The 25,250-nt window shown below is 40.1% G+C and overlaps 1 protein-coding gene across 3 annotated transcripts; it reads left to right on the top strand.

Moving 5' to 3' along the window:
* The first annotated feature begins 8,340 nt into the window (after nt 1-8,340).
* TNFRSF9 (TNF receptor superfamily member 9) lies at nt 8,341-23,062 on the top strand. Of its 3 annotated transcripts, none has more exons than XM_027618803.1 (8): nt 8,341-8,443; nt 9,168-9,351; nt 10,092-10,199; nt 10,608-10,745; nt 11,187-11,253; nt 13,261-13,349; nt 13,901-14,035; nt 21,198-23,062. In XM_027618803.1, exons 2-8 carry the CDS (start codon nt 9,228-9,230, stop codon nt 21,284-21,286), a joined length of 750 nt encoding a protein of 249 aa, XP_027474604.1. In that variant the 5' UTR covers nt 8,341-8,443; nt 9,168-9,227; the 3' UTR covers nt 21,287-23,062. The 3 variants fall into 3 exon arrangements, with proteins under 3 accessions (XP_027474604.1, XP_027474585.1, XP_027474595.1); XM_027618784.1 differs by having other exon boundaries at nt 13,261-13,391; XM_027618794.1 differs by having other exon boundaries at nt 8,366-8,406; nt 13,261-13,391.
* The last annotated feature ends 2,188 nt before the right edge of the window (nt 23,063-25,250 follow it).

Here is a 25,250-nt window from a genome sequence, read left to right as displayed (position 1 = left end):
AACTTCTTCCTTCCTTTCTAGAGTGTGAAGGCTGTTGGCATGGTGTCTTACCTAGATACGCCTCACAAGACAGCAAAACTCATTCAAGAAGCTTTGAGTGCCTGTCATGTGCCCAGCGCTGCTCTGGGTGCTGGGGATACAGCAGTGAAAAAAACCGCTCCCCTCCGATGGCGCTCACGTCAGTGAGAGTGGGAGAAGACAAACAGTAAACAAATGCACGAAAAGCTCTATGTGCCAGATGGTAATATGTACAATCGAGGAAAGTAGAGGGGGAAAGGAGATGGAAAACAACAGGGAGAGGAGGAAACCTCAGTGAGACGAGGAGACAAGTCATCTAGAAAGTGAGAGGACGAGATTTTAGATGAGAAAGCAGCAAAGAAGGGCCCTGAAGTGGATGTGTGTTCCCTCCGCTGAACAACAGCAGGGCAGGCCGGCTTGAGGGGCGCGGAAGGACTTAAAGTGGGAGAAGTGGCGGGTCAGATCATGTGCACACTTGCATCAGACATTCAGTAAATGCTCGTGAATCAAATTTATTGAATTGATAAGGGATTAGAGAATAATGATAGTAATAATGAAACTTAGAAATTGTTAGAGTGGGATAGAGCTGGTGGGCATATATTAGGTGTTCGCAACTTACATGCGTGTCCACTGGAACTATTTAGTGCGGCAGCATTTAACTGAAAAAAATCTCCATGAATACCGATGGTTTATGCAGTGGTCTTCCATTAAAATGGAAATCTGGAAGAAAAGGACACAGATTCTGTATAGGATGAAATGGACTGACATGTGACTGGAGTTATTTGGTAGATAATACAGATCACCATTAAAGAGTTCAGAAGGAGGGGACGCCACTAGGCTGAGTGTCTGCCTTTGGCTCAGGTCATGATCCCAGAGTCCTGGAGTCTGGATCCCTGCCTGCTTCTCCCTCTCCGTCTGCCTGCCACTCCCCCTCTTTGTGCTCTCTTTCTGTCAAATAAATAAATAAATAAAATCTTTTAAAAAAGTTCGGAAGGAAACAAAATCTATCTTCTGATGTTGTCTTGCTTTTGATTTGGAGGGGAAAAAACCTTGTATGTTAGTTGACAAAAGTTGAGTTTGTGAAATAATTGGATATATTTGTGTATTTGTTCATTATAAAAGGACTTTCCTTCCCCACGGCTCAGGTGAATGCTACGGAGAGGGGCCACAGGCAGAAGGTGGCTTTCAGCAGAAAGTCATAAGCTTCAGGACAACTTTGCTTGTTGGGGTGATCCTTCTTTGATCACCGTTGTCACTTGCAGTCCAAAGAACATTTCCCCTTAAGTGACCTGTGGCAACTATCTTCAGTGGAATTTTAGAATATAGAACACTTGTTTACTTAATAATTTTTGGTTACGTGCTCTTAAATTCTTAAAAGTCAATCTAGCTTCCTTCAAAAAGTGGCTACTATTGATTGCACTCTTCATCACATTTCTCAAGGTTGAAATCGGCTGTCAGTTTATTGGCAATCATTCACATAGATGAGCTCAAATGTGGTTTCCGATTCAGCTCTCAAACCACTGCATCGGCAGTCTCAGGCTCCACTGCTGAGTCAACAGATCTTTTTATTCATTCACAGGAATGAGTAGCTCCTGAGTTAGTCATAACTCTTGGCCCAATGTTAAGGTAGCCGTGGAGTGAGAACAGCGGGGCTCCGGCCCTGGCTTCTTTCCCTAACACTGCGGCTGTCCGGTGTGCCGAGAAAATACACTGTCCTGATTCCAGCCTGTCGGTGTTTAAGCCCACCTCTGCCCCGTGAGAGCTGGATGATCCTGACCAAATTAGCTGACCCTCATGCCTTGGTCCCCGTCTATACAACAGGGATAACCTCGCAGGGTTATTCTGAGGATTAAAGGAGTTAACAGAGATGAAGCTAGAACAGTGGCCTGTAGAAGACACTCTAAAACTGTCATTAACACTTGGCTTGGTCACTTGAATTCTTTCAGCTTCTGTTTCTTAAACACTAGAAGAGTATCAATAGTTCTTGCCTTGTAGAATTGCTAAGAGGCCAAATAGTATGCTGAGTACAACATCTGCAATGCAGGAAGCAACCAGTAAGTGTTAGCTATTATTAAGTATTGGGAAATATTTATCAATAGTTGCAATCTGTTTAAGTTCATTAGTGAAGAGCCCATAGGAGAGGAACATAGAAAGTGATAGACCATAAAAACATGCCATCTTGATGAGGATGGTGACAGATACAAATTGCATAGATGGAGCTTTTGTCTTAAGGTGCAGTGACAGGATCCACACAAAGATTCAAAAGAAGAACGAATCAAAGACTAAGCAAGTTCCCGGAGCTAAAACTAAGTATTGAGTATATCTGTCTCCACACAAGACATGAAAGGCAGCAAGGAGGCTAGGTACAGGGCTTGTGATCCTGGGGTCGGCAGAAGACCAAGGGGCACGGATAAAATTCTGGAGTCTGTGAACTTGGATGGGGAGAATTACATCTTTTATTTTCGCTAACCTCTGGCAGAAATCTAGTATTTCCTTTGATCTTGAATTTAAAAATCAACAGAGAATAGCCAGAGGCACAGTACATATGATATCACACCAGTGGAAATCAGTTCTTTTCTTTCTTTTTTAAAAATTTTTTATTTATTTTTTCTTCTTTTTTTTAAAGATTTATTTATTTATTTGTCAGAGAGAGAGTGAGAGAGCACAAGCAGGGGGAGCAGCAGGCAGAGAGAGAAGCAGGTTCCCCGCCGAGCAAGGAGCCCGACTAGGGACTTGATCCCAGGACCCTGGGATCACAACTTGAGCTGAAGGCAGACGCTGAACTCACTGAGCCACCCAGGCGTTCCGGAAATCAGTTATTTTCATATCATGTTACAGTTATCTCAGATAACCCAAAATACCATTTACACTCATGATTAATTTGAAATTATGACTCATGGTTAATTTGAAATTATGACAGGTATGACGAAGTCCATATAGTACCACATTGCAAGTTGGCCTTTTAAATATTTGGTGAGTATATTTCAAAACAATTAGTTTCCTCTGTAATCCTTTGTATTTTATTTTACAAATTTAAGAATATTATTCCATGAGGGGTAAGCATAGAGATCACAGGATGGAAGGGCCCTGTGCATAGAAAGGTTAGGAGTCCTTGTCAAGAGCATAGGGTCTGGAGCCAGCCAGCCAGCCAGGGTAACCCTTTCTCTGCTCCTTACCATGACACTGGACAGGCTACCCAGGTTCTCTGCGCCCCAGTTTTCTCATCTGTAAAGTAAGGACAAAGGCTGTTGGAAGGTATACTTGGGGAAACTATGTAAACATGTAGAATAGTGCCTTGCAGGGAGTAAGCCCTCAGTAAATGTTAGCCATCAGCAGAAAAGCATCTTACGTGAGACCCAAGGAAAGGAAGGGTACACCGTAGGCGGGGGTACACACACCAGAATGATTTCCCAAGGGAGAGAGAGAAAGAAAAGGTTAGGGCATGAGGAGGCAGGCAGGCTGTGAGACTGGAGTTAGCAAACTCATCCATTCATTTACTCATTCATTCATTCATTCAATAAAGGTTTCTTGGATGCCTGCTACATGCCTCTCAACACTTTCACTAACACTTGTGGGGTCTGGAGCAGGTGTAGAAATGGAACCCACGTACCATATGCCTGAATATTTAAAAGTGGCAAATCAAGCTAACGATTTGTTAAATGTGTTCTGTTTTCTCTACTCCAACAGAGATGTCTTCAAAATAACACTAGTAATTGTTTTTATGTCACAAAGTTGGGAAAATATCAATGATAACCGAATTTAATTATTGCAGGTATCTGAATGTATTTGGATGGTCTGGGAATGTTTAAATGGGTGGTAAAGACACACAATTCATAAATTATTATGTATTTGCTCCATAAAATTTCTTTTTCCTTGCCTTTATTTCATTTGTCATAACTGAGAACTTCACATAAATTGTGTTTTGTTGACAGTGCTGACAAAGGAGTAAAAAAACCATACATAATTGTACTCAAAGCATACAGAATTTATATGCATGTAATGTAAAATGTAAATGTAAATAGAATTTTTTTCAATTAAAATTATTTTTCGTGTTTGTTTTTAAAGTTACTCTACCAAAAGCTTTAAAGTTATCTATTAAAATAAAAATTGATAATTCATAAATATCAAATATCTAAAATTATTTCCATATATCTGAGACTTTTTATTTTTGAAATGTAATTACATTTCTTTTTTTTTTTTGAGAGAAAACGTGCAAGTGGGGTGGAGGTGGGTAGGAGCAGAGGGAGAGGGAGAGAGAATCTCAAGCAGGCACCACACTCAGCGTGGATCCCAATGCGGGGCTCATTCTCATGACCCTGAGATCATGACCTGAGCCGAAATCAAGAGTCAGAAGCTCAACTGCCTGAGCAACCTAGGCGCCCCTGTTTGTTTATTTATTTAAGTCATCTCTGCACCCAACGTGGGGCTTGAACTCACGACCCCAAGATCAAGAGTCACATGCTCTACAGACTGAGCGAGCCAGATGCTCCCAACCTTGCAGTTTTTTTTTTTTAAAGATTTTATTTATTTATTCATGAGAGAGAGAGAGAGAGAGAGGCAGAGGGAGAAGCAGGCTCCCAAGGAGCAGGGAGCCCGATGCGGGACTCAATCCCAGGACCCTGGGATCATGACCCGAGCCGAAGGCAGACGCTTAACCCTCTGAGCCACCCAGGCGCCCCAACCTTGCAGTTTTTATGTTACTTACTATGCATATACATATTTAAAAGTAATATAAATTAATATTGCAAAGAGTTCCTCAGACTTCATTTGCAACTCTTATGAATTCCATGCTAATTCACAAGGACTCCCAGAACCACAAACAGGAACAGTAATAGGATCAAGAAGATGGACACTTGGGACTTTTGGAAACTATACTTGCCATAATATTCTTGCAAAATAATAGATTATATGAGAATCTGTTACATCTCAGGTATTGCAAAATAATAGACTATACAAGAATCTATTACATTCCAAGGATTTGGCTAATGAATTTGCCTTTCCCAGCCGCAGTACTCTGGGGCTCACACTGTGCCTGCCACTCTGAAGCTGTAGCTCAGTGCAGAGAGGCTGTCATCATGTATTTCCAGGTCATAGACCAAGAGCTGTGGGGAAGTGTTTTCCTTTGGTTAGCCTGGATAGTACATGCATCAGGTCAACTATAGAATTTGCCTTAGCTTCCTGTGATGGTTTTATCAAACAAGAATGTGTTAAATGAACAGTATACAACTCCTTAAACACTCGAATCAAGCCGTGCATAGCCTTCAGTAGACTAATTGTGAAGTGGCTGATTTTGGGTAACACAGGCTGATGAAGCTAATCTTGAGAATCCTTCCTCTCAGTAGAGACTTTTATGTCACTAGCCCAGCCTGAAAAAGTGAGCTAATTATTGTGCTGGGAAATGACAGACATCACTTTCAGAGGAGGTAATATCTCTGCCCACAGACTATCCAAAACGTAGATTAGTAACATTTAGTTAAATGAAAATAGAGTCCAGTTAAATGTCATGCAGCAATGTTAAACAGAGGACCACATGTAAATGAGGAGGCAACTTGGTTAGATCGTGACTTTGAAAGTGTTAGGTGATCAGCAATGTGATTTTTATATGGTATGAAACTCCTACATGGGGCCAACTCTGCTGAAGCCCGTGGAGGGAATCCCATAATCATTACAGGTAAAGTGACTCTCAGAGGACACTCAGAATTTGGGAATAAGTTCTATGGACACCCCATGCATTTTCCTTCTCTTTTGCTACTTGCCCTGGTTACTTCACTGATGACCAGCATGGGAAGCTAGGGAAGGCAAATTTTAAAGCAGTAAGTCTTGTAATAACAGTTACTGTTTTCTTGAGACCTACCTGCCAGGCATGGAGCTAAGTAGTTCATATTCATTGTTTCATTTAGTCCTCACTAAATGAGGATGAAGCACAGTGTTACTGTTTCTGTAAGAAGTGGTTGGAAAAATTGACTCAGGGAGGTTAAGAAATTTGTCCAAGGTCATATAGCAGAGCCTGGATTCAATCCAAGTCCATCTGACAGCAAAGCTTGGGCTCTTGGTCATGTGCTACACTCTACCGCTCCCATTATGTGGGGGGGGGGGCATAATGAAATTGGGCTAAGGTAGCAAATGAAAACCAGAAGGAAGTACCACCTACCAGGATGACTATAGTAAAAAAATTTAATGAAAAACAAAATGGAAACATAACCCATCCCAGCAAGGATGTGGAGACATTGGAATCCTTATCCATTCCTGGTGGGGATGTACAATGGTGCAGCTGCCCCGGAAACAGTCTGGCAATTCCTCAAAAAGTGAAACAGAATTACCATACAATGCAGCAATTCTACTCCTAGGTATACACCCAAGAGAACTGAAAAAAAAATGTCCATTCAAAAGCGTACACACACATATTCAGAGCAGCATTATTCATAGTAATCAAAAAGGGGAATAATTCAAATGTGCATCACCTGATGAATGGAGAGACAACATGTGGACATCCATCCGGTGGAATATCATTCTGCTAAGTGAAAGAAGCCAAGACGCTGTATGAGTCTATGGATATGGAATGTCCAGAACAGGCAAATTCATAGAGACAGAAAGCAGACCAGTGGTTACCAGGGTCAAGGTCGGGGTGCCTGGGGAGTGACTGCTCTTAGGGATATTTTGGGTGTGACGAAAATGTTCTGGAATGTTATACGGATGCTAGTTGCACAACAGAGGGAATATCAGTGAATTCTGGGAAATAAACTTTAAAATAGTGACATTTATGTTATATGAGGTATATCTTAATTTTTTTTAAGATTTTTATTTATTTATTTGACAGAGAGAGACACAGCGAGAGAGGGAACACAAGCAGGGGGAGTGGGGGAGGGAGAAGCAGACTCTCCACCGAGCAGGGAGCACGATGTGGGACTCGATCCCAGGACCCTGGGATCATGACCTGAGCCGAAGGCAGCCGCTTAATGACTGAGCCACCCAGGCGCCTGAGGTATATCTTAATTTTTTTAAAGACATCTTCAGGTCAGGTCCCAGAAGTCCTTGAATAGTGGGCTATAGGATCCAGGTTTCCTTTGGTGGTCAACAGGGAGCCACGGAAACTTTCTAATGAGGATGGTGGCATGATAGGAGTCATGGAAACATGTAAAGTGCATAGTACATAGCAAGTGTTTAATACATATTAGCTCCCTTCTCTCTTCCTCCCCCAATTCGACACTAAGCCCCCATGACTCCTGGGGGAAAATAGTTCTTTTCTGTTTGGATCCTAACAGAAAGCCATCTGTTTTAGTTGAAACCACTCTTGCTATAGTTCCCCTGGTCATCTTCCTGAGGGTCCCTAGCCTCTCAATGTTGGGCAGGTTCATCTCAGTGTCCCTAGAATATCTTCCTCACTTCCTCCCTCTTCCTCACCACCGCTTTCTCCTCTCTTTCTCCTGTACTCCTCTTCCTCTTCTTCCTTTTCAATTTTTTAAGTTTTTATTTATTTATTTAAGTAATTTCTATACCCAACATGGGGCTTGAACTCAGGACCCTGAGATCAAGAGTTGCATGCTCTTCTGACTGAGCCAGCCAGGAGCCCCCTTCTCCTTCCCTCCGCCTTTTTTTTTTAATTAAAATAATGGTTTTCTAAAAAACCCTCATAGATCTCAACTTTACCCAGAGTTATCCACCATATAAGTTCTATGCCTTCCTTGTCTCCACTTCATTTCTCCCTCCTTCTTCCCCCATCTCACCCACATAGCAAGGAGCTCAGTAGAAAGGAATCAGATTGCCCTGGGTTCCAATCCTGGCTCCCCATCCTGCTGATTTTCTGGCTAGACTCATAGGCTCAATGTTGTCATTTGCATAATGCCACTCTAATAATAATGATAATGTCAACTCCTGGGGTTCTTTTGAGGATAGTATTCATTAAAGCGCTTATTAGAGTGATGCCTGGTACATCAGCACCCTCAGTGAATTATGGTTAGAGCATCGCTATTATTATACCGGTAGGGGGTAGGGTATGGCAAAAGCGCTGATATTTCTTTAGAAGTGGATTTCATCCCTCAAATCTCAAATATGTGTAGGACTCATTAAAGGTTTTGACAAGGAGGGCTACTTTAAGTGACAACAGCCTTTCCCAAAGTCATCTGAGAGATGTCCTAACAGTACGTAGCTGCTTCCAAGAAATGGTTTGAAGTGCCATTATTGAGGGAGGATGGGGGCTCTAGGGGATTTTGGGGTCAACAAACATCAAATGGGCGATCTCACAGAGGGTGGTGGGGATTTCCCATGAGGCCCCGCCCCCGGCTGAGTCACCAAACCCCTGTGTTTGACTTGCAGCGAGGGAGAGGCAGAACCTCAGTGCTCTGAAGATCAAGGAGTGGAAAGTTCTTCACCAGCACTGAGAATCTCAAGGTTTGTCGTCTGGGACAGTCGGGGTAACGGAGTTGGGGTAAGGATAGCAGCTTTATTCCTTTTCTCCATGGCTAGACTTTTTGCCCTTCTAATTTCTAGTAACTTTTATTCCATAGCCTATTAAATAAAGATCAAGCACCTGGCCCCAAAGAGATTTCTTACTTCTTAATTTTGTTACTACATGAGCTTCAAATCTCAAAATGGGCAAATATATATCTATCAAGAAAATGTGATCATGAGTTGAACAGAGCAGTGCTTCAACATTTTAGCAATTGGGTGTTGAACTGTTCACATATTGTTCTGACAAAGGGGAAAGAGTAATGAGATATCTTCCCACTGAGCTGAGCTGTTAGGTAAGACTGACAGGTTGTCACTTTAAGAACTCTATCTCAGAGCCAGCAAAGAGCTGCCATTGTTGAAATCTGGATGCTAATGCCAAGTGTCTATGAAAGTCCCTAAAAATTCTTGTTATTGTTATTTCTGCATTTTGGCAAAACATGTTGGAGAGTGCACGCTTAGACTTTGGCAAACCTGCACAAAGCTATGTGTGTAGTCATGTTTGTCTTATCATAGAAGTGTCTTATCATAGAAGTGTCTTATCATAGAAGTGTCTATGTATTTGCACCTTTTCCCTAATATTCCATCATTGTTTCTGAGAAGCCCCAAGTTATGGTCTTGTGGATGGCATAGGTAATGGTTGAAATGTAGATAATCCTAAAAGGAGAAACCACCTCATTCTTGGAAATTTTTACCTTTTGCAGAGCGGTATTTGTGAAACCAGCTACTTTGATTAAAACCCTTTTGGAATCTGCTTTGCTCATATGCTGTCTCTGCAAGATTTCACCATGGGCAGTGGCTATTACAACATAGTGGCTACCGTGTTGTTGGTCATGAATTTTGAGAGGACAGGATCAATGCAGGATTCCTGTAGTAAATGCCTAGCTGGTAAGAACCAAATTAACATGTGTGTTTGATCTGTTCTGTTGAACTCATGGTTCGGTGAGTCTAGTAGTCAGGGTTAATGAGTTCTGTTTCAATTATTTTTTTTAAATTCATTCATTTACAAATATTTCTTGGGTGCTACATCTTAGCTGTGTGAAGAAGGTAGCCATGTCGCTTAATCCCTTGTGCCCCAGCTTTGGCAACTGGGGATGATGAAAGAACCTATCTCATTGCTCTGCTGGGAGGATCCTATGATAGGTTCTGAACAGTGCATGGCACATGGCAAGACCTCAGTAAATGTCAGCCTTATCTGTGAGGACCTGTGCTCAGACTGGGGGGCACAGCAAGGAATAAGAAGTGGCAGGGGGCTTCACAGAGTGGGGAAAAAGCAGACACATTACATTGTTAGTATACTGATGAAGGATGCTGATCTCCTGAATCCAGTCATATTGATCTCCTGGATCAATCAAGAGAAGTCATTCTTTTTTGTTCAATAGATAAAGGAAACTGTTTTCTTTCTGTTGGTTTGTCTGATGCAATATCTATACTTTGTTATTTGTAATTCTGCTGCTATGCTAAAGGCAATCTTGCAAATGTATAATTAAAAAGTCACTCAAAATAAAGTCACTGTGCCATCTAGAAACTAATCATTGTTTCTTACTCTAGTTTTCTTGTGAACTTCATAATGCTTTGGGCAATTACTATGCATTGTCCAACAGTACACCTATTATCTATCTTCTTAGGTACTTTCTGTGGGAAAAACAAGGGTCAGATCTGCCTTCCTTGTCCTCCAAATAGTTTCTCCAGCACCAGTGGACAAAAGGCCTGTGACATATGCAGGCAGTGTGAAGGTATGATTTAAAAGATGTATGTTGATCCGGGCATGTGTTGGGACAACGGGTTTTTATTCCCTAGTGTGTTGATCTCGGTGGAAAGTGTTAAGTGTTAACTATGCTGGTTCCTCTGTCAAAAGGCAGGTGCAGTAAAATAATTTGTTGTAAAAGCAATAATTTGTAGATTGAGGTTTTAAATATTAGAAGAAACACTCATTTGACCAGAGAGAAGTGTTTAATTAGGAAAATGTAAAAATGTCTTCTATTGAGATTTAAAAAATGAACTTTATGCTCTAAGGTCATTAGGAACATTATAAGAGTGAGCATGGTTTTTGTGGGTTTGTTCAGGATGATTTTTATTGCAGAACATAAATTTGCTTCCTGGATTCAGAGGTCAGCTGTCATGTAACTTGGGAAACTTTGTAGGTGTTTTCAGGACCAAGAAGGTGTGTTCCCCCATCAGCAATGCAGAGTGTGAGTGCATCTCAGGATTCCACTGCTTGGGGGCAGGATGCACCATGTGTGAACCGGATTGTAAACAAGGTCAAGAATTAACCAGAGAGGGTAGGTTTGCTCTTCTTCAATCTAGTGCAAGTCTGTTTATCTAGACATATGTCATTAATTTAGGTCTTGGTCCTTTGAATATAAAGTAAAACATAGATTAATAGAACCTTAAAGTAACATGCAATGAACCACTGAGCCAAGTATACGATATTTACAAAATTATTTTTTCAATCAATGGAAATAATTTGAATATCACAACATTTGTTATTCACCAGGATTATGCATTTGCATACATTCTATACATATATATACAATACTCTATGTACAATTAGAATAAAAACTTTAGTCCATCTTGGGGTTTCGTTTCAGAAGCATTGTTGAACAGCCTGTGTAGATTGTATTAAGTTAATGACTTTATTATTATGTAATTATGTTCATCAAAGGAAAAGTTATGAAATCATAAAAATTCCCTTTTTTATTGTTGCTTTAATTTTTATGCAGGTTGTAAAGACTGTCGCTTTGGGACATTTAATGATCAGAAACATGGCTCTTGTCAACCGTGGACAAAGTACGTATAATTTCCTTTTGCTTTCAAAATAGAGAATCTGGATTAACATTTTTGGTTTATTTATTTATTTATTTTTTATAAAGTTTTTTTTTTTAAAGATTTTCTTTATTTATTTATTAGAGAGAGAGAGAGAGCACAAGCAGGGGGGATGGCAGGGAGAGGAAGAAGCAGTCTCCCCACTGAGCAAGGAGCCCGATGTGGGACTCGATCCCAGGACCCTGGGATCCTGACCTGAGCTGAAGGCAGACGCTTAACCAACTGAGCCACCCAGGTGTCCCTGGGTTAACATTTTTAAAGACAAAGAATGTTATCAATGAAGTTTTAAAAAAATCTCTCTGGGACGCCTGGCTGCCTCAGTCGGTGGAGCATGTGACTCTTGATCTCAGGGTCATGAGTGAAGCCCCACGTGGGCCTATCAAATATAAGCATAGAAGAGCATATGAATGGGCAGTGTGTGAACAGTATGAGGTAGGAGTGATTTGATACAAAGTGGGCATTTTCTCCAGAAATGATGCCCAGAGCATTTAGCTCAGATTTACTAGAACTTTGTTACTGTCTGCCCCAGCTGAGAACAGTCATTCTGTTCTCTTTCCTTCCAATCTCTTTGCTGTCTCTTACCTTTCCTCACTGATCACTCAACCCATCTTCAAGGGTTCAAGGCCAGCATTGAGGATGACACAAGAAGGGTATAAATTATGTTTCCTACCCTCAAAAACACAACACCTACTTGGGCAAACAAGACCATCACAGAAGTAAAACAGCCAACAGCATACATGGGAATATGCCTGTTGACCTGTGTGATCAGGACCAGAGCTACTCAGAGTGTGGTCTGTGGACAGGTGCTGGTCCACGGACAGTTTGTGGTGTCTGTGGCAGGAACACTACACATTCTAAGAGTGAGCGTTTAGAAGTGTGAAAGGCAATTGGCGGAGTTATATGTGTCCATCAACTCTAATAAAAATTGAGTTCTTGTGTTTTGTATGCTTTTGTTCTTTTTTTCCATTTGATTTTCTTACTAGAAAATCATTTTGATTAATATTTTCCATTTACATTCTTAGGTGTTACAAAAATATTGGTTTGTACAGATTGGGAAAGTTTTTTTTAAGGTCTTTCAACACAAGTAGTTCAGAGAAGTCAATGAGTCTGCATGGAAAGTGGGATTGAACTGGTTTTGGAAGAAGAGTGGGTTTGCATTAGGTAAAGGGATGAGGGAAAAGACATAGGACAATGGTGATGGTGATGATGGTATGTTGATGGGGATGATGATGATGGTGATGGTGATGATGGTATGTTGATGGGGATGATGATGATGGTGATGGTGCTGATGGTGTGTTGATGGGGATGATGATGATGGTGATGGTGCTGATGGTGTGTTGATGGGGATGATGATGATGGTGATGATAGCTACCATTTACTGGGATGTGTGGGTCTGGGTTCATAATGTCCAGCCCTACAAGTGTGTCCCTGGGGTCATTCATTTGCTCTTCACAACAGTCCTTGGTGCATGTATTCCTTATTTTACAGATGAGAAAACAAGCTTAGAGAGATTTTCTTAACTTGCCCATGGTCATTCTGCACAGAGACAGACCCTGGGCTCAAACCCTTGTCTGTCTGATGCCAACACATCATAAGGTTAGGAACTCCTAACCGTTGTACTAGGTTGTCTGTCCTTCATATATGCCAGAGATGGTCAAATATGCTTAAGAAATTGAGGGTGAGAGACTAACCAGGCAAAACAGTCTGGGGACAGTTGTGGGACAGGGCTCCCCAGCCTGGGAAGAAAGAAGAATCCAGTTAGGTGGGTAGGATAGGGTGAATTATGGAGAACTGTGAAAGTTAGAGGAAGCCAGGCAGTCAAGTGTATGTTTTCCGTAGTATCTTTATGAACCCAGACCCTCACCCCTTTGTCACTAGGTTGCTTTATTGGATGGAAAATGTCAATATTTTTAATTAGAATGACCTGTACCTAAATTAATTATTTGAACTCTTTTCATTGAATGGTCTAAGCTGTTCTTTGGGTGGCAAATCTGTACTTGTGAATGGGACAAAGGAAAGTGATGCAGTATGTGGACCAGCTTCGGCTGACTTCTCTCCAGGTACAACCTCTGCCTCCTCGTCTGCCCCTGCAAGAGATCCAGGTAGCTGGTTCGTTGCTATTGCATCAGAGTGAATGTAGTATGGCTGTTCTGATTGGAATCTAAATCACCCCAATACTGTGATGTCTCACATCTCTGCCTACAATGGGCACCTCCTGCATGCCTTCCTTCTTTTATCCTGGCGTCAAGAAACCCATCAACTTTTTTCAAGTGTTTGTCATACAATCTGAGACACACATTAGTAAGCAGAACAAGGTGAAACTACCCAGACAAATACTACACCTTTGATAATGTCAAATTAAGGGGATTATGGAGTCCCATATTTTCTATATTCTAGAGAGGCCAAGCCATTTAATTTTTGTGGGTCTCTGGAAAAATTATTTAGGTTTTTTAAAAAAAGTTTTCTTATACGCAAGCAAGTTTATTAGGTTAGAGATGTCCAAGACCCCACTTCTCCTTGTGATTAGGGGTTTACCAATGTAACTATAAAAATAGGTATATTTGCAAAACTGTATATCTGCATGCATTTCTCCTTTTGCTCTTTTTTAAAGGTCACACCCCCCAGATCATCATCTTCTTTCTTGCACTGACGTCGGCTGCCGTGCTGTTCCTGGTGTTCTTTCTCGTGCTCCGTTTCTCTGTTCTTAAACATGGCAGAAAGAAACTCCTGTATTTATTCAAACAACGTAAGACCAATATAAACATATTCAATATGAGCTCGTCTGAGACAAGGCTTTTATAGTAGAAAGGAAAAGTTTCTTTTTTAAAAGATTTTATTCATTCATTTGAGAGAGAGAATGAGAGAGAGAGAGCACATGAGAGGGGGGAGGGTCAGAAGGAGAAGCAGACTCCCCACTGAGCAGGGAGCCCAATGTTGGACTCGATCCTGGAACTCCAGGATCATGACCTGAACGGAAGGCAGTCGCTCAACCAACTGAGCCACCCAGGCGTCCCAGGAAAAGATTCTTTTTTTGGTTAGTATAGCACAGAGGTTATGTTATCAAGCAGGGGCAATTTTGCCCCCAAGAGGACATTTGGTAATGTCTGGAGACAGTTTTGATGATCACAGCCTTGGGGGTGTGGAGAGCATAGTGAAAGGAGTCAGAGATGTTGCTGAAATTCTACAATGCACAGGAAAACAGTTACCCACCTCCCCAAGTTCTCACCAAAATCTCTGATTTAAAGAATTATCCTTCCCGCCTTCACCCCCACCTACAATACAAATGCTTTGCCAAGAGTAGTGATGAGTAATTAGTGAGTTGCAATGAAACTGTAATCCATTTTTTAAATTTTTAGACCATTAAAAAAAACTTTCTATTTTGAAATAATTATAGGTTTACTGGAAGTTGTAAAGACAGTACAGAAAATTCTCGTGTTGTTCATGGGGTTACATCTTCTGTAACTAGAGCACAATATGAAAACCAGGCAGTTGACTTTGGCACATTGTGTGTGTCTAGCTGTATGTCGTTTGGTCACATGTGTAGATTGGGGTAACCTCCTGCACAACCAATACAGAAGTATTCTCTCACCACCAGGATCCCCTTCTGCTGGTCCTTTGTGGTCACATACACTCCCTCCCCACTCCCCGCTGGCAGCACAAGTCTGTTTTCCATCTCTACACTTTTTTTTCAAAGATTTTATTTATTTATTTATTTATTTGTCAGAGACAGAGAGAGAGCAAGTACAAGCAGGGGGAGCGGCAGGCAGAGGGAGAAGCAGGCTCCTGGCTGAGCAAGGAGCCCAATGCAGGACTTGATCCCAGGACCCTGGGATCATGACTTGAGCAGAAGGCAGATGATTAATTGAGTGAGCCACCCATGTGGCCCCCATCTCTACACTTTTGTCACTTAGAGAATGTTATATAAATAGAAGCACGTAATATATAAGTGGATTATAAGCATGTGACCTTTTCAGATTAGCTTTTTTCACTCAGCTTCATGCCACTAAGGTCCACCCAAGGCATGATGTGCTTCAACGGTGGGCTCTTTTTTTTTTTAACCGCTGACCAGTGTTCCATGGCATGGTTGAACCTCAGTTTGTTTGACCATTCACCAACTGAGGGACATTTTGATTGTTTCCAGTTTTTGACTATTGCATATAAAGCCTTTGTGAATAATCGTGTACAGGTTATGTGTGGATGTAAGTTTTCACATTGCTAACATAAAAGCCAGGAGTGCAATTTCTGGGCCATGTGGTTTGTTGTTTTAAGAAACTGCCGAACTACTTTCTGGAGGAGTTGTACCATTTAACGTTCCACCAGTGGCATATGAGTGATCATTTCTCCACACTCTTGCCAGCATTTTGTACTGCCACAGTTTCTTACCCAGCTGTTCGAAGAGGAATACAGTGATAGCCCACTGTGGTCATTTGCCTTCCCCTAAGGGTCAAACAGCTTTTCACATACTTTTTTTTTTTTTTAAGGTTTTATTTATTTGAGAGAGAGAGAGAGAGAGTGAGAGAGCACAAAACAGGGGCAGCGGGAGAGAAAGAGGGAGAAGCAGGCTCCCCATCTAGCAAGGAGCCCAACCCTGGGATGATGACCTGAGCCAAAGGCAGGCGCCTAACCAACTGAGCCACCCAGGTGCCCCTCACGTACTTATTTTACACCTGTGTATTTTCCTCAGTGAAAGGTTCCTTCATGTCTTTGGTCTATTTTCTAATGGGATTTTTGTCTGTTTGTTTTACTGTTGACATTGGAGAGTCCTTGATACCTTCTAGGTCCTTCAGCAGGTGTGGGGTTTGTGTTTCTGCCCACTCTGTACCTTGCCTTTCCCTCCTCTTCATGGAGTCTTCTGCAGAGAAAAAAGTTTTAATTTTGATAAAGTACAATTCGCCAGTTTTTTTCATACATGGAGTCGTGTCTGAGAACTCTTTAAGTCCTGGATCACAAAGATTTTTATTTTCTCCTTTCTCAATGTTTTACATTTAAATCATGGTTTATTTTTAGTTAAGTGTTGTGTAAGGTGTGAGAGGTTTAGGTCAAGAATTTTTTTTTTTTTTTTTTTTTTTTTGCTTTCAATGTCCAATTGCTCCAGCGTCACTTGTTGAAAACATTATTCTTCCTCTACTGAATTGCTTTTGTGGCTTTCTCGAAAATCAGTTAATTATACTTGTGTGGGGACTATTTCTGGTTTTTCCCTTTTGTTCCACTGTTCTGTGTGTTTATTCTCTGCCAGTACCACACTGTCGTGATTACTGTGGCTATAAAACTGGTCTTGAAAGTAGGTAGGGGGTAGATGGATTTTTCCTGCTTTATTCTTCTTTTTCAACATTGTTTTAGCTATTTTACTTCCTTTGCATTTCCATATAAATTTTTAGGACAATCTTATCTGTATCTACAAGAAGTCAGCTGGGATTCTGAAAGCAACTGTGGTAAACCTGTATATTAATTTGGTGAGAATTGATGTCTTTACTATGTTAAGTATTTATGTCTTAACATAGTAAAGACATTTCTTTTATTTCTTTTTCTTTTATTTCTTTCATCAGCATTTTGTGGTTTTCAGCATACCAATCCTGTACATATTTTGTTAAATTTAGGCCTTAGCATGTACATTTTTTTAAGAACTGCAAATGGTATTTTATATTAAATTTTGGCTTCCAGCTGTTCGTTGAGAGAGAGAGAGAGAGAGAGAGAGAGAGTTGTTATTCTATAAGAGTATAGTTGATTTTCATAGATTGATCTTGTATTCTGTGATCTTGCTGAATTCGCTTATTAGTTCTAGGAGCATGTTGTAAATTCCTTGGGATTTTACATGGACTATAATGTCATCTGCAAATAGAGACAGTTTCATTTTTTCTTTTCCAGTCTGCATTTCTTTTTTTTTTTCTTGACTTTATGTTGGCTAGAACTTCCAGCACTATGTCAAATAAAGTGTGGTCAGAGTGAATATCCTTGCCTCACTTCTAATCTTAGGTAAAAATCATTCAGTCTTTCACCAGTATGATGTAAGCAATAGGTTTTTAGTAGATCTTCTTAATCAAGTTGAGGAAGTCCCTCCTCTGGTGTTTAATTTTGTCAAGTGCTTTTTCTGCATCAATTGATATGATCATGTGACTTTTCTTCATCAGCCTAAGATGGTGGATTACATAGATTCGTGTTTGAATATTGAACCAGCCTTGCATCCCTAGACTAAATTTCACTTGGTCATGGTATATAATTCTTTTTATATACTGCTTAATTCTATTTGTTAATATTTTGTTAAGAATTTTTGTAGCTACATTCACATGAGGGATAGTGGTCTATTTTTTTTTTTTTTTCCTAGAATTGTCTTTGTCTGGTTTTGGTATCAGACTAATACTGGCTTCCTCAAATAAGTTGGGACGTGTTCCTTCTTTATTTGCTGGAAGAGAGTGTGTAGAGTGATGTTAATTCTTCTTTAGATAGTTGGTAGAATTCTCTAGTGAAACTATCTGGACCTGAAGATTTTCTTTTTGGAGATTTTTAATTACAAAATCAATTTCCTTAATAATATTAGGATATTATTAATATCCAGTAACTGCTTCATAGTGAGCAAGTTGTGATCATGTTTTTTGAGGAATTTGTCCATTTCCTCGAAATTGTGAAATGTATGTGTTTAAGTTATTCATAGTATTCCCTTATTATCCACTTAATTCTCCAAATATATTTGTGAGCTTGTGTATTTCCCTTTTCAGTTTTGTCAGGTTCAGCTTCACTTTTTTTTTTTAAAGATTGATTGATTGATTGATTGATTTGACAGAGACACAGCAAGAGAGGGAATATAAGCAGGGGGAGTGGGAGAGGGAGAAGCAAGCTTCCCGCTCAGCAGAAAGCCCGATGTGGGGCTTGATCCCAGGACCCTGGGATCATGACCTGAGCCGAAGGCAGACGCTCAATGACTGAGCCACCCAGGTGCCCCCAGCTTCACCTGTTTTGCAGCTTGATTGATGTACACACATTTAGAATTGCTAAATACTGGGTAAATACTGGTCTTCTGGGTAAATTGACTTTTTTAAAATTAAAATTATGAAAGTTCCCTCTCTGTGCTGATAATTTTTTTTGCTCTGAAATCTACTTTATCTGATATTAATATAGCCCTGCTTTAAAAAATTAATATATACATGGTATACCTTTTTGCATTCTTTTACTTTCAACCCAACTACATTTTATATTTTTATAAAGATTTTATTTATTTATTTGAGAGAGGGAAAGAGAGAGAGTGTGCATGAACACGAGTGGGGGAGGGGCAGAGGGAGAGGAAGAGAGAGAATCTTTAAAAAAAATTTTTTTATTATTAACATATAATGTATTATTTGTTTCAGGGGTACAGGTCTGTGATTCATCAGTCTTACACAATACACAGCGCTCACCACAACACATACCCTCCCCAATGTCCATCACCCAGCCACCCCATCCCTCCCACCCCCACCACTCCAGCAACCCTCAGTTTGTTTCCTGAGATTAGGAGTGAGAGAGAGAATCTTAAGAGGACTCCACACCGAGTGCAGAGTCAGACACAGGGCTTGATCTCACGACCCTGAGATCATGACTTGAGCTGACACCAAGAGTCAGATGCTTAACCAACTGAGTCACCCAGGCGCCCCCATTTTATACTTGAAGTGAATTTCTTGTAGACAACATATAATGGTCACTCTACTAATCTCTGTCTTTTAGTTGGTATATTTAAACCATATATATTTAATGTAATTATTTATATGGTAGAGCTTAAGATACTATTTTATTTTTTCTTTTCTGTTTGCTTTCTCTGGTTTTCATTTCTCTACATTCCTGGGATTACCTGAACATTTTTTAGAAATCCACTTCGATTTGCCTATGGTTTTTTTTTTAGTGTATCTCTTTGTATAACTCTTGTCATGGCTGCTCTATTTATTATCATAATTTATCCATCTGCTAGTATCAACATTATAACACTTTGAATGAAATATAAAAATATTACCTCCCTTTGCATCTTTTTAAACTCCTCCAATTTATAATATACTTATCTTAGATATTACCACTACATACTTTGAGAACCATATTAGACACTGTTATAATTTTTGCTTCAACTGTCAAACAAAATTTGGAAAACTCAAGGGAAGGAAAGTTTATTGTATCTACCCATATATTTGTTCATTCCTTTTTTCTTTATTCCTTCCTGATGTTCCAAGATTCCTTCTTTTATCATTTCTCTTCTATTTAGACAATTTCCTTTCAGCCATTTTTTTAGGGTAGGCCTTCTGGTGACAAATTCTCTCAATTTTTCATCTGCGAATGTCTTGATCGCCCCTTCATTCCTGAAAGATATTTTCACCAGGTATTGAATTTGGGCTTCCAGGAGTTGTCACCAGCCTTTCTGGTTAGACCGGGCTGGAAGATATTCTCCACAGCAGCTGGAGCTGTGATTCAGCTCCTTGCCTGGGCATGGGCAAACCAGGCTATATAGTGGGCAGATCTGAATCAGGCAGATTTACACTCCATCAACTACCTTAGTCAGGGTGAACCCTCAACTTGGCTCTGCAGATAAACAAAGCTACTGGTTGGGATTGCTACTTGGACTCTGTAAATATGTACTCAGTCTGCCAAGATCTGTGTGCTGGTTGCTGCAAGCTCCTCTCCCTTCTCCATCACAGTCAGATTGCCAGTGGTTGGACGCTGCAGATTCCCCTGCCTTTCCTGTAGTGCAAGATCAGACTAGGAGCTCCCGTAAAGGGACCCCAATGCTGGGAGAAGCTGGAAGTTCCCTTTGGGTCCTCTTTTCCCACTGGAGGAGCCAGAGGCTTGGGGAGATCTGTCTGTGTGGTGCTGTCCTTGCCTGCAGGAGGGGCAATGTGGTCAATGGTAACTGCTTCTCTTACCCTCCTAAAACAGTCTGTCTTGGTCTCTGTGATGCAGACGTGGGGGTGCTCCAGCCTCATCCCCATGTTCTAAGATTCTGCCAGTGGTGTCTTGTTCTTGAATAGTTCTTAGTTGTTCTTATAAAGGAGACCAAAGTTGGGAACAAACTATGTTGCCCTCTTGTGATGTCACTCCCCTTGATTATATTTTTTTACAGGAAGAAGCATGTAATATCTTAATATTAGGCACTTTTGCTTTGTCGGGCTATAAAAAAAGTCTGTTTAAGATGAAAAGTTGCTCAGGGCTGGGTGACTCAGTCAGTTAAGGGTCCAACTCTTGATTTTGGCTCAGGTCATGATCTCAGGGTCTTGAGATTGAGCCACATTGGGCTCCATACTCAGCACAGAGTCTTCTTGACCCTCTCCCTCTGCTCCTCACCCCCCAAACCCCGCTTGCGCGTACACACGCACACACACACACACACACTCTCTCTCTCTCTCTCAAATAAATAAATAAAATATTGGAAAAAAAAGGATGAAAATTTGCTCAGCAGTAACACAAATACTTCACCTTAACATGTAAAAGGAAACTAGGAAATTAATGTACAAATCAATTATTTAATTGCCGATAGATGGAAGTAGTGGCAGTATTTTAATATCTTGGTGTCATAAGCATTTCATTCAAAAGAAACTGTCTAGTGTGTAATCTGAGTAACCCTCAAGACTAAAATCCATACTGCTGAATTGAAACTATGGTTACGTTTGGGATATGACCAATTTTGTGCTATAGTGATTCATGCTCAAGTTTTTAGCCATCGTACAAAATAAAGAAAATCATTTTTCAGGACCAATAAGAGTAATTGGTAAGAAGAAATTGTAAATAATCCTGAGAAAAAACTCCTACTTGCTATCGTCTCTCTTATTGATAAACTTGTTCAAATTAGAGTTGAGCATGGTTGTGACTAGAGATGTCCTGTGACTGTGATTTACAGAAACTGGATGTTAAATGGCTAAAACAAACAGCAAAAGACAAGTTGTTTTTAAATTACTTTTCAGCATTTGTGAGGCCAGTACAAACTGCTCAAGAGGAAGATGCCTGTAGTTGCCGATTTCCAGAAGAAGAAGAAGGAGAATGTGAGCTGTAAAGCAGAAATCCAAAACTCCACTGGGACTGTCTTGAGAAGGATCACAGGAGAAACATGAATGATCCCACCATCATATCTTTTTAAATTGAAGACACTCGTCCTAGATAAGACTCAGGATTACCCCCAAATTTTTTCAAATACCGACAGGTTAGCCTTTAAAAAATGTACCCCTTTTAGCACATGTATGGGACAGAGCTTGTGGGAAAGGGGCATTTTCTAGATAATGCTTAATAGGCTTCAGCTAGTTTGTTTTTGAAATCCAAAGAGAATTATACTTAAAATTACATCACATAGGATAATGGCCCAGCTAAAATGATAGCTAAAAATCAATTCCGTTTTGTGTGTGTGTGTGCTAATATAACATAGGACAAAAAGCCATAAGATGCAGGAAATACCCCCAACCAAACTTTCCATTGGTTCGGATATTCAAGACAATGAGCTCTACTGATATGAGGGGAGAAATTATGACAGTGCCCAGATTTGAGGTCAAGGGAAAAATATCTCAGACCTTGAGGGAGAGTTTTGGAAAGAGTTCCAATGTCTTTGCACATTTTGTGGTCCCCTCCATCTTTGTATCTTCTGCTTTGTATTGCTCCTCTCTGAACCAGGGCTTACGTTTTGCTTCTTTGTTGTTTAGATTTTTTTTATTTATTATTGAAGTATAATCGACAATGTTATATTAGTTTCAGGTGTACAACATAGAGGCTCCACAATTCTGTACATTACTCAGTGCTCACCGCGAGGAGTGTCCCCATCTGTCCCCATATGGCGTTATTACAGTATTATTGACCGTATTCCCGATGCTGTACTTTTCATCTCTGTGACTTGTTTATTTTAGAATTAGAAGTTTGTGTCTCTTAATCCCCTTCATCTGTTTTGCCCATTTTAAAAAATTGGCTTATGTGTTTTCGATTCTTAAGAACATTAAAAATAATATCTGGCACATACACTAAATAAAAGGAAGAAGTGGGAATGAACAATCATAGAATGAAGTCCCATGAACCCATAGCCCAACCAGAGGACTAGAGCGGAGTTGTCAAACTTCCACAGGCCAGATATTAGGGGTCATGTGTCTCTGGATGGCTTATGAGCTAAAAATGATTTTTACATGTTTAAATAGTTAAAAACAAATCAAAAGAAGACTAATATCTAATGACATGAAAAAGTATGTAAAATTCAAATTTCAGAGTCCATAAATAAAGTTTTATTGGAACAAACAACCATACTCAGGTGGCTTTTGGGTTACAACAGCAGATTTGAGTAGAGACAAAACACTGTAAGGCCCACAAAGCCTGCAATATTGAACATCTGACCCTTCATAGGGTCAGAGTCAAGGTCAACCACCATCTGTGTGTTGCTTCCCTCCCTCATCTGCCTACCTCCCCACCTTGCCCCCAGGCATGCTCTCTCAGGAACGTCAATTTGATCCATTCCCTTGCTTAAAAAAAGAATCATTGCTCATATATTTATGAGCAATGTTATTTAATTTTGCTTGTTTTTGAGCTTCATGGAACTATGTTATTTAATTTTGCTTATTTTTGAGCTTTATGAAAATGGTATTATGCTGTATGTGACTTGCTTTATTTTTTTTGTGACTTGCTTTAATCACTCAAAATTCTATTTATAAAGACTCATTCATGTTATTGTGTATAACTAGAATACATTCTTTCTGATGATTGTATCATTTAACAAATATACCATAATTTATCGATCCATTCTGAACCAAAGGACGTTTGAGTTGTTTCCAGGTTTTTTTGCAATTATAGACAATGTTGATATGAATGTTCTTTTGTGTGTGTCTTGTGGAAATGTCTCTAGGGAAACTTCCTTAGAGTGAAATTTCTGGGTCTTAGGGCACATGAATGTTCAACCTTATGAGCTAAGTTATGCAGAAATAAAAAATGACCCTCCTTACCCACCCCCACCTCCAATCTTAATGGACTACAGCAAAACAACAGAGATGCAGAGATGCATTTCTTGCTGTCATCACATGCTGGCCGTGCCTCTGTCCCACATTATGTCACTTGGGTTTAGGTGGAAGGAGCAGCTTCCACTTGGAATGCTGGGCGTCTCATGGCAAAGGGGTACCGGCCACTTTGCTCACAGCTGGTTGGCTAGATTCTAACCTTTAGAGCAAGTCACACAGTGAAGCTGTGCATCAACGGGGTGGAAGGCATAATCTTCACCCAGGGAGGACCAGAAAATATGCCTGAACAATAAGAAGTCCGCTGTGGTGCTGAACTGCTTTTCAGAACAGTGGTTCTAAGTCATGCACCTGTCAGCCTCACTGAATCCCATCCTTGCTACCCTCCAAGATCGTCAGACTCTTAACTTTGCCCATCTAGTGGGTTTAAGAGGGCATCTCACTGTGGTCTAATTTTGCATTTCCCAAATTACTAATGAGCATCTTGTCGCATGGTCTTATATCATTTGTGTTTCTTTTTGTGAAACGCTTGCTCATGTTTTTTGTACATTTTTTAAAAAGATTTATTTGAGAGAAAGAGAGCATCCATGGAGGGGCAGAAGGGGAGGAAGAGGAGAGAGAATCCTCAAGCAGGCTCTCTCCTGAGCACAGAGCCCGCTCATCCCATGACCTTGAGATCATGACCTGAGCTGAAATCAAGAGTCAGAGGCTTAACCTACTGTGCCACCCAGGCGCCCCATTTTCCACTCATTTTTAAAAACTTGGTTGTTTTTTTCTTATTGGTTCATAGTTCTTCATATATTCTAGATAATAATCTTTGGTCACTTGTATATGTTATAAATATCTGCTTTGTTTGTAATCTTTTTCTCTTTTACATTGTGGCTTTTTCAGTCTTTCCAGTAATAAGCAAAAAATTTCTTACCTTAATTTGGTTAAATGTACAGCTCATTTCTTATATAGTTAACACTTTTTTTCTTTCCTGATTAAAGAAGCCCCTCCCTGCCCCAGTATCATAAAGATACTTTCTCACCTTTTATTCTGAAAGTTTTAAGTGTCTATTTAAGTCTAAACTATCAAGAACTGGCTATTGCATGTGTTGTGAGGTCGTGGTCCAACTGTGAGCTTTGTGTGCAGGTATAACCACTAGACCCAGTGCCATTTTTTCCATGGTCCTTTTCCCTGCGGATCTACACCACCACCTCTGTCCTTCACTGAGTTTCCACATGTCCTTGCATCCATTCCTAGGCTCTCTGTTCTGTTCCATTGGTCAAGGAGTCTGTGCCCATGCAAATACCACACTGTCTTTGTTACAGCAGCTTTATAAAAGCTCTTGATACCTGGTAGGACAAATATTTAATGTAATGTCCCACAAAATTTTATAGTTTCTCCAGAAGTTTGCGCATCATTTATTAGATTTATTTCTAGGTACCTTGCTTTGTGTTTGCTTCTTATTTTATAATTTTTATTTATTATTTATTTTTTAAAAGTGGACCCCATGCCCAATGTGGGGCTTGAACTCACAATCCTGAGATCAAGAGTTGCATGCTCTACTGACTGAGCCAACCAGGCACCCCATGTTTGCTTTTTAGGTGGTTTTGTTTGTTGTCAGAGTATAAAGATGTAGTTGATTTGCTTATATTAGTTTATAGCCAGTCTCCTTGTTAAACTTTTTTATTATTTCTGATAGAATGTATGTAGATTCTTTTGGGTTTTCTGTTCAATCATGTTATTTGTTATAATAATCGTTTCTTCCTTTTCTAATCCTTTGTTTTTTATGTCTTTTCTGCTTGACTTAGTGCTGGGTCTTGCAGGGCAATGTAATAGTCTTTTCCATCTTATTTATAGGGGATATTTTCAGGAAATTTTTTTTTAAATATACTTCATCAGGTTAAGTTCCCTTCTGCTCCTGGCTTGTGAAGAGGGTTAGTTTTTATTTTTAAATTATGAATGCGTATTGAATTTTACCAAATGATTTTTCTGGGGGAGAAAAGAATAATTTGCTGATGAGTCAGTCAGTGGTTCTATCATCTTTGACTTGGA

This window comes from Zalophus californianus, chromosome 4, assembly GCF_009762305.2.
Source record: "Zalophus californianus isolate mZalCal1 chromosome 4, mZalCal1.pri.v2, whole genome shotgun sequence".
Classification (NCBI taxonomy): Eukaryota; Metazoa; Chordata; class Mammalia; order Carnivora; family Otariidae; genus Zalophus; species Zalophus californianus.
The sequence above is the reverse complement of the archived record's forward strand: the minus strand, read 5'-3'. Positions and strand labels throughout refer to the sequence as shown.